The sequence below is a fragment of the Gallinula chloropus genome (assembly GCF_964237585.1).
Source record: "Gallinula chloropus genome assembly, chromosome: 3".
Taxonomy (NCBI): Eukaryota; Metazoa; Chordata; class Aves; order Gruiformes; family Rallidae; genus Gallinula; species Gallinula chloropus.
Window position 1 is genome coordinate 71,482,617 of NC_140087.1, and position 14,406 is coordinate 71,497,022.

General features: G+C 45.7%; 1 protein-coding gene across 6 annotated transcripts in view; it reads left to right on the forward strand.

The window, feature by feature from the left end:
- The window catches only part of CDC42BPA (CDC42 binding protein kinase alpha), a gene marked incomplete at its 5' end in the record, with an annotated part of 194,289 nt that extends 180,085 nt beyond the window's left edge, over window positions 1-14,204 (forward strand). For 4 of the 6 annotated variants that reach the window (XM_084261412.1, XM_084261413.1, XM_084261414.1 and 1 more), the window contains 3 exons: window positions 11,050-11,167; window positions 11,989-12,146; window positions 13,196-14,204. In XM_084261412.1, coding sequence (XP_084117538.1) covers window positions 11,050-11,167; window positions 11,989-12,146; window positions 13,196-13,327 — 408 coding nt within the window. In that variant the 3' untranslated portion in view covers window positions 13,328-14,204. Of the gene's footprint in view, window positions 1-6,080; window positions 6,267-11,049; window positions 11,168-11,988; window positions 12,147-13,195 lie in introns of all 6 variants that reach the window. The other 2 variants (XM_084261410.1, XM_084261411.1) reach the window with 1 other exon arrangement.
- Between the last annotated feature and the right edge of the window lie 202 nt (window positions 14,205-14,406).

The window sequence follows — 14,406 nt, forward strand, 5'->3', positions numbered from 1 at the left end:
GTAAAGTCTGCCCGTCGTACGTGAGTCCTTCCAGCACTGAGTGGGAGTATGCAAGGGAAGGAAAGGGTTTACTTTACATCTCATACTAGAGACGCTCATAAACCTCTCAATAACAAACATATTCAGTGCAATTGAGCAGGAAACAACATTGTGTGTTTATAAATAAATAAATAATGAAGGAACTAGCTCTAGAAAACACTTCCAAGGGAAGTTGGCAGGTAGTGTTTCTCTTACCTGGATGTGAGTATAGCTGTCTAATATAATTTGCTTCAGGATGTAGTTGGAACCTTTTGTCACTTTTCCATTTCTGGCAGGTTCTTTAAAATATTTCCGGCTCCTTTCAAGCAGAGAAGGTAAAGGTAGTGCAGAAGTCACTACCGTTTCATACCATTAGTGGTTGAAAGTTCATGGGAATCAAAAGCTGCAAGGACTCTTAATCAAACTGCAAATTTGGCAAGTGTAAAATGAGGAATGATTTTTATCTATAGAAGGGGATTTTCTAGACTTATTTCTTCAGCTATGTTGTAGAATCATAGGATCATTAAGGTTGGAGAAGACCTCCAAGATCATCTAGTTCAACCATCCCCTTACCGCCTATATTACTTACTAAACCAAGTCCCTAAGTACCTCATCCAGTCTTTCCTTGAACACCTGAGAGACGGTGACTCCACCACCTCCCTGGGCAACCCGTTCCAATGTCCAACCACTCTTTCTGAGAAGAAATTTCTCATAATGTCTAACCTGAGACCCCCCTGGTGCAACCTGCAGCCATTCCCTTTTGTCCTGTCGCTAGTTATCTGTGAGAAGAGTCTGACCCCAGCTCACCACAACCTCCTTTCAGGTAGCTGTAAGAGAGCAAGACGGTTTCCCCTGAGCATCCTCTTTTCCAGACTAAACAGTCCCAGTTCTCTCAGACTTGTGTTCCAGCCCCTTCACCAGCTTCGTTGCCCTTCTCTGGACACACTCCAGGGCCTCGATGTCTTTCTTGTAGAGAGGGGCCCAAAACTGCAAATGGTATTCAAGATGCAGCCTCACCAGAGCTGAGTACAGGGGGATGATCCCCTCCCTGGTCCTGCTGACTCGTTATTCCTGATACAGGATACACAGCTGGCTCATGTTCAGGCGAGTGTCAACCAACACCCCCAGATCCTCTTCCTCTGTACAGCTTCCAGCCACCCAGCCCCAAGCCTGTAGCATTGCCTGGGGTTGTTATGACCAAAGTGCAGGACCCAGCACTTAGGCATATTGAACTTCATCCCATTGGCCTCTGCCCATCGATTCAACCTATCCAGGTCCCTCTGGAGGGCCTTCCTACCATCTGGCAGATCGACACTTCCCCCATCTTGGTGTGGTCTGCAGACTTACCAAGGGTCCACTCAATTCCCTCATCCAGGTCATCAATAAAGATACTAAAGAGGATGGGCCCCAGTACCCACCCCCGGGGAACACCACTTGTGACTGGTCGCCAGTTGAATTTAACTCCATTCACCACTCTCTGGGCCCAGCCACCCAGCCAGTGTTTAGCCCAGTGGAGTGTACCTGTCCAAGCCATGGGTCACCAGCTGCTCCAGGAGAATACTGTGGGAGGCCATGTCAAAGGCTTCGCTGAAGTCAAGGTAGACTACAACAACAGCCTTTCCCTCATCCACCAGGCAGGGTCACCTGGTCATAGGAGGAGATGAAGTTGGTCAGGCAGGACCTGCCTTTCATGAACCCGTGCTGGCTGGGCCTGATCCCTGGTTGTCATCTCTAAATGGCTTTTAGCTTTAAGTTCATTCTAATTACACAAGCCTTATATTAGCTCAAAGGTCGTATTTGGAGCTAGGGACGGTACTTTGATTCTTACCAATCGATGTGAGGTTTTGAAAGAAATTAATGAGTCACTTTTTCCACATTTAAATGTGATGAGAAGACACATTACAAAATGTGTGCAACATAGAATTGATTTCTGCACTTGTTCCACTGCTGCAGCTGCTTTTTAAAGTTGCTATTAAAAACCCCATCTTAAGTAGGTATCAATCTTTATGCTGAGAGATGTTACTGCAGATAAAGCAAATCCGACATATTTTTCTAGCAGCTCCTTCCAATTTCATATTATATTTGTCTTCCTAGCGTAACAGATACAGGATTGCATCAATCATGGGGCTTGACACGGTAACTTGAGATTAGGGAAAAAATTTTCTGTCAAGAGCTACTTCGGTCCAGGTTTTTTTCTTATCCAGCAGTTTCCTGTAAGGTGTTTGGCTCGACTAAGCTTTCCCTTAGTCTGTTCCAAACCACCTACTTGGGTTTTCAGGCACAAAAATAGAAGAAAATTAGTTTTTTCTGCATAGGTTATGTATTGAGTCTAATGCTTTATTTGAAAGATAAATTTAGGAATAAAAGAGAGGATGGAAATAGAGAGGGCGTTCCCTGGCGAATCGGTACACAAGGTGAAGAATACTCATACAACCCTGTGTGTAGTTCATCTGCTTGGCAGTTTCTTTACAAGGACATGGAATTATTTCACTAGATTCAGACTTTGTTCTAAAAATGTGGATAGATTTTAATTTTTTTTTTTTTGTGGTGCTTAGCATGTGCGATGATTTTGTGGCTGGAGCATCTCCTTCATGGTCCTTAATAGATTAGCACATTTCAGAATCAGCAGTCTTTATCTCTAAAGCCCTGTGGGAAAGGTTACAGCATTTTGCTTTACCAGTGCCCGTTTCTCTTTGTGAAACGGGATGATAAAATTCATTTCTGCATTTAAAGTGAGGTGCCACCAGGGGGAACAAGGAGTGCAAGGCTATTCCTTTTCTCAAATTCCCTTCATCCAACTGTTTTAGGTGGTGTAGCTGCTTTTTTTTCTCTCTCTCTCTCTCTTTTTTGAGGTACAGGAATGCAGAAAGTGTGTGAAAGAATGGAGTGGGCCTTCTTATTTGCAGTTGCTTCTGACTGACTTGAGCATTTTCAAATTTGGCTGGATCTACTGATACAAATGTGTTCTCCAGTGTGACCTTTCACTGAAGTCAGTATCGTGCTCTATAGGCAGGAGCGTCCTTAGTAATAAATAGGTTTTAATAGGGAATAGATATTTAGATCTCTCTGTTGGATGAGATTGTCATGAACTAAATAGCCAGCTCAGCCTAGCCTGTATCTAGCATCCATGGATGAACTTTACAAAGCAGGCAATTTTTACATGTATGTATGCATTTATTTATGAATATATACAGATTCACTTCATGTGTGCATTGTGAACCCAACCAAAAATGATCACTGCATTCCCACTGCCTTTTCCAGAGGAAAGGCCAAAAATGGAACCAAGAGCAGGACTAGAACTGATGGCGATGGCCCTTGCATGGTCGGGCTGTGACGTGTACGTGGGCAGGAGGAAGAGTATGCTTGTGGTGCTTCAACCCATGACTATTTGATCTATAGTGTCAAATTTTCCTAGGGAACCTGCTTTGGCAGGGGGGGTTGGACTTGATGATATCTGGAGGTCTCTTCCAACCCCTACAATCCTGTGAATCTGTGAAATGCCCACATAGGTGCAGCACATCTGTCTGCATGGTTTCCCTCGCTAATGGAGCCACACGGGGGGAAGCTGCTAGTCCCATGTCATTCTCTCCATGAACAGACACCCTTGACTTGAGTATAACCCTCTGGGCAGAAATGAACATGCGCAAGACCCACAGTGGGATCAGATTTAAGAGAGAAAAATCTTAGAGGTTATCAGGTGATTGTAAATTTGTATCCTTCTTTGTGGCGAGCAGTGACTCAGGGGCCTGGCTTTGCCAAGCAAAGTTGTGGGTTACAACAAAGCAGAAACCAGAAGTTCTTGTTTGCTATTAACAGAGCTGTAACCACTACATATTTGCATATTATTGATGTGGATATGAGATCTGGGTTGTTGTCTTGTTTTGTGTGCAATTTAGAATCGCTCCTGTTAGTGTATCCCCAAACTTATTTATTTACATGTTTTTCTTCCCTAGCAGCCTGTCACCAATTAACTGGCCGTACAGTCTGGCCTCCCTTCTGCCCTCTTGTCCCTTGAGGCCACTTTATCGTGGATGCTCCTTTGTAGTGAAGATCTGAAATCTGGAACTGCACTTACTGCAGCACAGACCACCTCTCTGTGTACATCAGATGTACAGGATTGATTTTGCTTTCATATTCTGCATGCCTGAGTATTTTACATACAAAAGCTAGTCTTGACTGCCATTATATTTGAACATTACGCTTCAGTTTGACCTCATTATACATGAGCCATTATACTTTCATTCTAGATGATGTGTGAAGCTTTGCTTGTTTCCAATGAGAAACTTTTAGAGTAAATGAATACTTGGTATTCATGAATATTTGGTATTCTTTCAAGAAAGTGGGAGCCCTGTGCATGCATCTAATGGTGGAGTCCATAGACAAAGTTCCATGGAGGATTGTTTTAAAAATGCTGCCATATCGTCGCTTCCTCACATTCATGAATGCTGGCTAAATATTTTTGTGGCCTGCATTTAGCCTACCCTCTGCCTTTTAGCTTGTGATTTTAGACACCCACCTTTTCTCCTCTATTGGCTTTTAGGTATGTGGCTGGCTTTGCTGCCCGTTCTCTGCTGCGAGCAGATAACTCAGCAAAGTCTGCTTTCCTGGACCATTGTTGGAATGGTGGCTTCTTGTACTGATATTTAGATGCTGCTAAACTTTACTAAATAATAACGTAATATATCTTATGTCTTACATGCCATGATGTGGTAATTGATGTTTCGGTTAACATGCAAAGCCTCATAATAACTGTGTGTCTCAAAAGAAAGAGAGTTGGATTTTACCAGCTGAAACGAAGGGAACAGTAACAATAATGTTTGCTAATATGTATTGGGATGTGACTTAATGTTCTTCCAGACTTTAATACGTTCCACATACAAAAAGTAGTGCCTTAGGTTTAGCAGAGGGGTAAGCTGTATTTTTACCATATTTTATTTTTTTAAGTCCAAACATTTCTAATGTTGCTCAGATCTGCTTGTTTGAAGGTGATGAAACCAGTTGGACAAGGGGAGGAGAAAAGTAGAAGTTAGACATTAGAGAAGGTGCTCTGATTTGCTGCTGGCCATTGGGCAGACCGTGCCCTTACAAGCTCACCTGCTGAACACATGCTGGTGGCACAGGGAGGGAGACCGAGCCTTGAAATGCTCTTCTGTCAAACCTGGATTTAGATTATTTAAAATTCCAAGAGCACTTAGGTCAGCACGTCCTGTAGAGATTGAATTAGAAATTGTTTCTGTTTAACATGCATCCCCTCCCTTTACATCACACGTTGGGAGCACATTGCTCAGTTGACCTATGGAAAACATTTGAATTTCCCGATGTTTATGCACCTTACCTGGCCAGGGGGGGCTGGTCTTCTGCAGCACAGAGACAGCGGCGCAAAGTCTGTCATCACAAAAGCGCTGTAAGGCTTCAGGGGGTGTGCAGAAGGGTGCAGGCCTTGTCGTCTGTCTACAGCAGAGTAGATTGTCCCAGTTGTCTGACACTAACCAGGTCACCTTCCCACCTGACTTGTCTCCCTATCCTGTCAAAACGCTGTTCCCTCCTGTTAGAAATCCAATGTGTTTGTTGTACGGGTGATACTTAATGCATGAATAACAGAAGGAAATCTCTTAACGATCTTTAACTGTTGTGTATTCTCATCTTTTCTTCTCCCCACACCATCTCACCTGTGTTCACCTTCCTTTGTGTTATGTCTATTTTAGATTGTAAGCTCCTCAAGGCAGGGAAACTGATGCTTCTCAACTGTCTGTAAAGCACCTTTTACAACTGTGGTGCTCTTTTGAAATATCAAATAATAATAAATATTAGAATCCATTCCCAATGAGTTAAAAGTTTTATTTGTTTCTAATGTTCTAGCAACAGCAAGGGTGGCAGGCCCATACGGTACCCTGTGAGGAAGGTGCTCAGAGGACTGGGGGGGACAATGTAAGATACATGTTTGTTGACCGTCAAGCAGAATTGCTCTTTGGCTGTCCTTCAGTGTTTGACTGCTCTTGCAGACTGCTGTTGCCAATGTTACCTGTACAACCATTGATTTTTCTCTCTGTTGTCTTTGATAGCAGCGTTCCCCTTACCAATTCCCTCATCATCACTCCCGCCTGATCTCCTCTCCGAGCAACTTTGAGCACATCTACCACATGACTGTTAATTCAGCTGAAAAATTCCTCTCTTACGATTCCATAAACCCTGCATTTTCCCCACCTCCTCGCTCTGTCCTCGGTACTCCAGACTTTATGACTCTGAGGGTATGAACAGCTGAGTCAGGTGTTCACTCTACTAACACTGTGTGGTTTTCCTTTTCCCTGGCTATTAAGATGGGAGAAAAGCCCTCGTAAACCATTTCCTTCCCTCCTTAACTTTCTTCTGTGCCAACTGATTTGTTTTCTGGTATCAGCTGTGTCCTTTCCACAGCTCTGACACACCAAGAAATGGATACTCCATGGCTTTAAAATAAAACAGAAAAGCATATAACAACTGGGCTAAACCTTTTGCTATGAGAATAGCACTTTTAACCACCAGAAAGGATGTGGGGATTTTGAATTATTAAGCTCTCTGTTCCATGGTGTTCATCCTCCAGCAGCCAGTGGCAGGATACTGTGTATCAGGTTGCATTAGCAAGAGGTTCAGGATCTGTGTGTGTTGGACCAAACTTTCCAACAGTTGGTTATTAAATTGTGTGGAGTGCAAGGACTTTTACACAGTGCTGTAGGCAGACTGCAAGAGACACGGGTTGTACCTCGGGCAGTTCATAGGTTCAAGGAAGTGAAGCCAGAACACGTAGAGGCAAGATCTGTAGATATCCTTCTAGCTGGAATGTAAACCAGGGGCATGGAAGTGGTCTTGTCTTTTTTTTCTTGTGTGGTGCTTCCCGGTCTGACTACGCAGGGGTTGCTAGGTGCTATAGAATCCCAAGCCGTACTAAAACAGGGCACAGGTACGTGCTGTGTGCTGTACTGGGTCACCCTGCTGTGCTCTGCAGTGCTCCTTGGGACAGATTCGCTGGTAAACCAGGAGTAGGCAGTGAGGTAGATGCACAGGCTGGTGGTTGGTTGCTCAGGGTTTCCGTGGGTCCAAGCCATGTCCGTTGCTCTAACGGAAACGCTGCTGTTGGTTTCCGTGGTCTTGGGGCACCCTCAGACACACGTGACAAGCCCTCGCTGCCAGACTGCTTTGAGTGCCTTTTGGGTGCTGTTCTAGACCCCTGTCACACCAGCACAGGTTTGGGTGCGTGCCTGCACTCAGAACTGCGGGAGGAGAACTAACCTCTCCCGCCTGGCTCCACACACGTCTGGGAGCTGAGCCGTGGCTGGTGCTGTGCGTGGTGGTCACGTGGTGCTGTTGGGAAGTCCCAGCTGTTACAACCATTAATACTAAAAAATGAAATTGCGGCGTTTTGGAGAGAACACGCCTTGTGATGACAGGTCTGCACCCATCCTGGCTTTTCTGGGAGGAGGAGAGATGGAACACAAGAAAAAGCTCTATTGAAAGGCCAAAAAAAGTTTAAAAAAATTAAGCCAAATTAAAACCTGTTTCTCTCTGAGAGGGTCATTATAGGGTCACTGAAGCTGTGTTTTAGTTCTCGTTTTAACAGGTGTTTTTAATCCAACTGTACTATAAAATTTTGTCAGTTTAATATGCAGTGATGTGTCACTGGACTGTGACCCACCCTCTACCTTCCCTTTCTCACATGAGGAGTCTCCCTGAGATCAGTAAGGAATGACCACTGGTGTTTCAGACAATAACTTCAGTTTTTGCTATTGAGCATCCTTCGCTCTAATGTTGCAGCCCAGTAGCATAAACTGGGGGAAAAAAGTGAAGTAGGCAGCCTAGAGTGTTGAGATCTTGTCCTTGTTAGCTCTTTAGGCCTAACTGAACTAGAAGTGTTGTCTTGTGTGAAGAAAAACCACTTGTCTCCTTTGTGGCTTGAGGGTACAGACGCTGTAAGGTGTATGGAAGGCAAGCTGTGAGTTTCAGTTCCATGTCTGTCTGTCCATCCCCCCTTTGCATTTGGAGTTTTAGTGTAAGAAGGGTAGCGCTCCCTCCAAGGGGACCATGGGCCCCGGTGTGGATGGGATGTTGGAACCAGAACAGCATAGAATCCATAGGAGAGTTGAAAAATAACCTGTTCAGTGTGGGTTCTGAGGTTCTGTCACATTATTTCATGGAAGAATTAATTAAAAGCTTAGGTTTATGATGTAATGACCAGCATGGCACTCTAAGAGGAAAACCGCAAAACAACAGCTAGCAGCATCACGGACAGAGAAACAGAGGCAACGATTCCCTGTGGGTGTTGTAACTGTTTGGATAGACCCTATGTGTATGTTCCGCTCCCCAGACCTGAGGCTGGGTGACACTGCAGAGCCGCAAGTATAGCGGCGATTGCACCTACATCACCTGAAGCTCTGTTCTCTGGCTGGCAATGGGATGTACTGAACTAATTTGGGTGCCTCACCCTATTTCACAGTGATTAACTTTGCTCAGCAAGCAGCTTCTCTGCTGCTGGATTCCCCCGCCTCCTTCTCTCACCTGTCTTCATTGGTTCAGCAGTGGGAATGAATTTTCCTGCTAGGATTCGAATGGTTGCTCTGAATGCGGGGGTTTTGTCTCTTTGAAGCAAGCTCAGGTTTCTTTTGTGGCTTTTCCCCCCCCCCTCTTTGTTTTTAACCTGCTGCATTTTGCTGCCTTGTAACTATTGCTAATAACCAGCATTTATTTTCTTTGAATCCCCTTTGTGCATCACAGACACAGCACTTGTAGGGGTCTGGTCCAAAGTGCCAGGGTCTCTGGCACGTCCTTATTCTAACTGTAGAACAAAGAACAGTGAAAGAATTGCTTTGTGGAGAAACTTCCTATGAGGAATTACATGGACTTTGCCAACTGCGGGTCATGAAAAATAACCATCGTCAGACTACGCTGTTAAAATAAATGAGCCTTGTTCACGCACCCACCTGTCCCCTCCTTCCTCTGACACCTGCATGTTGGCTGCTCAGTCACTGTTAAGGAGGTTAATCGCCTTATTATTACACATTATTGTTCTCTTTGCAAAATGAACCACTGTAGGTGTACAGAAGTATGAAAGACCTTCGTGGCAGCCTCAGTGCTCAGGTTTGCATGGTGCTGCGCTTGGCTTCTGCCTTTGTTTCTCAAAGCACAGCAGTAACTTGGGCCTTAGCCTGGTAGTTCCTTTGTGCATCGTCAGGGGAGCCTCCACTGTTCAGGTACAGCCAGGATGCTCATACTCTTACCTGTAACTCAGAGTGTTTATTGCTTAGGGAAGGACATAGAAGCAGAGTTTAGTATTTGTACTACAAAGCAGGTTGGTTGTTCACGTTAAAAAAAAAGGGGAGGGGAGGGGCGGTAAGCAAGAGACAGCAATAGGATCCCACAAATGATTTAAGAGACTTTCTTTAAACCTTCAGGTAAAAATCATCATTGAGACTAGAGCAGTAGTGGATGAGGAGAGAATTAAGCAGGGCTTTTTCATTTGTGAGATCTCTGATTCTTTTCTGTTGGTGTGTGAGAGAGATCCGGAACAGGATGAGACATCTGAATTGCTTCTTCTTTCTCACATGTTAAAAATCAGCCCTTTCTAGCCCACTGGGAGAATGAGAAGCCAAGGGTTTACTCTACGAGCAAAGGGGTCTGGAGCAGCCATGACTCCATGGATCATTGTAAGACAGCAGCTCAGTAACAATTATCAGATAAAATCTGAATTGCATAAAATCTGTTCATTCCGGAGCCTCTAATTACCCATTTTAAAGTACAGATAAAGAGGGTATTATCTGATGGGTCTCTGAGGAGACCCTTGTGGGGGAAGGAATCTTGGATCCAGTCTGAAATTTCCTAATGTCCTAGCTTAAAAAGGCACTGCAGCTGTACCTGGTGTTTTATGTGTGGCTACCTATCTCATCTCAGAGTGAGGATGAGGAAATCATTGAATATAAATAGGAAGACGTTAACGGTTACTGCAGGGGGTGTTGTGTAAAGTGGAAATAAAGTAATGCTCAGAGCTGCCTGTTGGTCTTCTCACATTCCACTTCTGTAAAGGTTCCCTAAACCTCATTCTAGTTTGGTGCTAGTGCCTTAATAGTGCAGATCATGTTAGGATCAGGCTGAAGTCAGAATTTAGCCAAAGAAATGACACACGTGGTCATTAGAAAGTCCCTCTGCTCTAAGAAGCCAGCTCGTATACAGAGGTGGAATAAATAAGCCAAGCCTGAAGTCAGCTGTGAGTTAACAGCAGTATAAATCAAATCTCTCAGAACTCCCTTCAAAGTACTTTTTTCCCTTCTTTTAAAGATAACTTATGCTTAAGGACCTACCGTATCCACGCAGAGAAAATGTCTTTTATCTCTTCCCTCAGTAAAGGACCACGTCAGTCCAGGTCAGAAAATCACACTGGAACATTCAGGATGCGAAACAGGAGCAATAATCACATTACACAGGAAACCAGGGGCTTGTGCTCTGGTCATCCTCTCTGAGCAGCTGAAAACAGGAGGCTGATTTTGGCTCAGCTGGTGTAGGTCCTGAGCAGTGCTCTTAATACCTGTGGAATTACCTAAGTAATTGCCATACAGATTGACCCACAATGTGGATCAGGCATTAGGGCTTAACGTAGTTATCATACACAGTTGCACAGGCATGGCACAGACCATGGCACTATAGGGAATGAGCTTTTAGTAAGCCCGTGGAGGTGTGTGTTCGGAAAGAACGCGTGAGGTGAGGTAACTCCAGTGTATCTGCAGCAGCTTAATTACCCGTGCGAACCGTGACTCTGGCGCTCTCAGACATGCCCGCTCAGTTGCCTGTCCATGTAATTCAGCACTTCGCTGCCGTGCTGGGTGTGCTTCAGTCTCTGCACTAAACTGCAGGGTATTACTGTGCAAGTTTTGCTGACTCGCTGCCCAGGGGATTTAGCTTCGGGTGAGGCTGGGGGTTTAATACATTTTTGGGGCCTTCGTTCGTAACATCCGAGGGTGACTCGGCAGCCAGTGAGTAAACATGTCACTCTGTGTGTCTGCATTGCAGAATCTTCGGCCTCAGGAAAGCCGGACCGTGTTCAGTGGCTCTGTCAGTATCCCATCGATCACGAAATCCCGCACAGAGCCAGGGCGGTCGATGAGCGCCAGCAGCGGGTTGGCAGCACGTAAGCAAACTGAACTTTGTTGCTTTGGGGGTCTGTGCAGGAGCACCGCAGGGAGACGGCCACCTGCCATTCCTGCTGTCCATGCAGACGCCTGCCTCTGTTCCCGCTGAGGGAGAGCACGGTATTTTAATCTTACTTTCAAAAGAGCAGCCAGCACTTCTGAGAGTCCCACATTTGTCATTCATCAAAATTTCTAAAACTGGTGTTAGAATTAAAATTAATTGTTACCCTTGGGATGACTCTGCTGCTGCTGAAGTGTTTTAAATCAATGGCAGGTGGCTGACAAGCTCCACAGTTACTTGTCGCAGAACTGTGTGGACCTCTCAATGCCTTTCTTGCAAAGAGAGAGCAATAGAAAAGTGGCTGCTGTTATGGAAGAAGTTGAGTTGCAAGAGGCAAGACTGGTGTCCCAGATTTTCTAGGGGTTTTTCCCCTTCCCGTGGCACATGCTGTGTTTGCAGCACATCGCGAACTGCTTGCAGAAAGGTGGCACAACCCATGTGGTCTCTGAGGCCGCTTGAATGAGGCTGCCACCACAGCAGTTTCTACCACAGCTATCTCTGGCAGGAGCATAGCAACTGTGTCTGTGCTGGGTAGAGTCTGCTGATGCTGATATACCAAGGGAGGGACCAGAAAAATCCCTAGGAAAAACTGCAGCTGCCAGCAGACAAGATAAAAGCCCACACAACCTGCAAGCCTTGAGCTGGGCATCTTGGGACACGCTGGAGGAAAGCAGCACCAGCCAGGCAAACAGCCAGCACATTCCTGGTACCCTGAGCGGGCGCCTGTAACGCGGTTTAATTCCTCCGCACACGTTGTAGGTTCGTCTGCACAGAACGGCAGCGCTCTGCGGAGGGAATTCTCAGGAGGGAGCTACGGAGCAAAGCGCCAGCCTATGGCATCGCCCTCGGACGGCTCCTTATCCTCTGGTGGCCTGGACCAAGGCAGCGATGCAGCAACAAGGGACTACGAGCGAGAGGTGAGTGACAGGAGAAAGGGGAGTAAATGTGTGTTGGTGAAGTTTAGGAAGTTTAGATTCTGTCACGGTTTCGGCTGCAAATTTGGGAGTGGTTGACAAGGACGACTTGGTTGCCTGGATTTCAAGCTATCTTGGCAAAGACTTTGGTCAAACTGTGTCAGCTCTAGTCCTGGTATTTAACATGCAGAAAACACTCTGTGCTCCCTAGCTAAAGCCATGTGGGTGGTGAGGGTCCCAAAAACACTGGCCTGGTAGTATAACAGCTTGATAACGACCTATCACAGCTTGCAGTAGTGATATTCTTTCTACCCTTTATTCACAAAGACTCCTCGGCTATCTCAGCAAGCATTTCACTGGACATGTTTTATTTGCTAATTATCATATAATAATTTAATTTAGAGGAGAAACTGGATTTAATAATTTATAGTCTGTGTAGAACAAGACTATTGTGATACAACTGCAGTCCTGCCCAGTGCTAAACTCAGCACCTCCAACCAAGAATGTTTTAGGTAGGAGGGTTCAATCTGAAGTTGGCTGGCAAACCCTCCCCAGCCCGTTTCCTTACCAAGGAGTTAGGAAATCAGAGATCACGCAGGCTTTTCATGATGCTGAATACATCTTCCTAGTTGAAGCCGGAAGGCAACTGTTAACCCAAACTCAAGATCAGGAATAGTTGCATTCTACCATACTCTGGCAAATCCAACTGAAGTAACTTGATAGGATGCTTTGGGTTAATACCCTGGGAGCGACACAGAACAGGAGCTGTGGTGAAGCCCTTACCATGACAATTTCTCAGTTTAGCATGAGAGGGAAGACACGTGCTGTCTCCTTATGTCAGCCTCAGGTGTGCCTGACAGTGACCTGGCTGCTTACTCTAAGTCCTCCTGCATCAGGAAATTCTGAGCAAAAAAAATCCTTGGTATTTTTGGACACAAGCAAAATACATGGAGGCCTTTGAATTCAGCCAGCTGTTCCCCAGACACCCTCAGTCACTCTCAAACCTGGCATCCTCTAACTTACCAGTGGTGTTCCATGTCTTTGTGCTGCAGGACTCTGACTCGCCGAGACACTCTACTGCATCGAACAGCTCCAACCTCAGCAGCCCTCCCAGCCCCATTTCTCCTCACAAGACCAAGAGCCTCTCCCTGGAGAGCTCTGACCACGTGAGTTGGGACTCATGAACTGCTTCAGCATTCAGATTTGACATCACAGCAGCTTGCTGTCCTCATGGCTGTCCCCTTCACTCGTTCCAGTTCTCACCTTCATCATCCTAACCCCTCCCCATTCCCTGTCTGAAAGTGATCTGGGAGTGGGGTACAGAGGAAGGTAAAAGCTGGTCGTCTTCAGCACCGTTTGGCACTGCCTCACCTCCCTGCCCCAGATTTAACAGCAGCAAACAAGCAAAGCTAGGGTGTTGGTAAATATCAGATGCTGTAGATTTGTATTAGCATTGGTTTCATTTTTGTGGTTACAGCTGCTTCATTTTTAAAATGTATTTATCCCACCCCCCCTTTCCACTTCCCAAAAAGTAGCTTAAGTAGACCAGACCAGTATCAACACAAGAAAATTCAGAGGGATTTTGTTTCCATACACTAGCTCGTTGTACTGTACAGAAGTAGCACAGAGCCCTTCCCCTCGGGGGAGGGGGGGATCGATCGGTATGTCAGAGGCACATAAAAGCTTTCAGCCACCACGTTTGAATGTCAATCTGATTGTCGCCAGCAAATCCTTATTGATGAAAATGATGCATATTTTACTACAGTACAGAGTTTAAATAAATACGCAGATGTTAGAGTAAAATATGTATGTATATATTCAAAGAAAAAAAAAAAAGCATTGTGTATGCAGCAGAAGATGGATGCTTATTTAAGAGAGCTTTTAATTTAAGATATGTTGTTGTCCCTGTTTTCATGCTCGGTAATACACAGACTCGGAGGCCTGGCCTAAAGCCCTTCGCAGGACAGACACTCCTGTCACGTAGCACTCACGGCGCTGCCGGGAAGGGTCCCTGCGGTGCTCTCACTACATTTCTTTACTTCTGGCAGTAGCATAACTGAAGCTAGAACTCCACTTCCATGGTAATCCCCGGCCTTTGCAAAAATGAGGACGACTGGGAAGCAACCCCTGCCCGGACAGCAAGGGCACCAGTCAGTCAGGTGGCTGCCCGCCCTGGTTTACGTGTGCCAGCTGCGCGGCTGAGGAACCTACCGCGTGCTGCAGTGGCGGTCCTTGCGGTAGCACAGGAGTTCAGTGCAGCAGG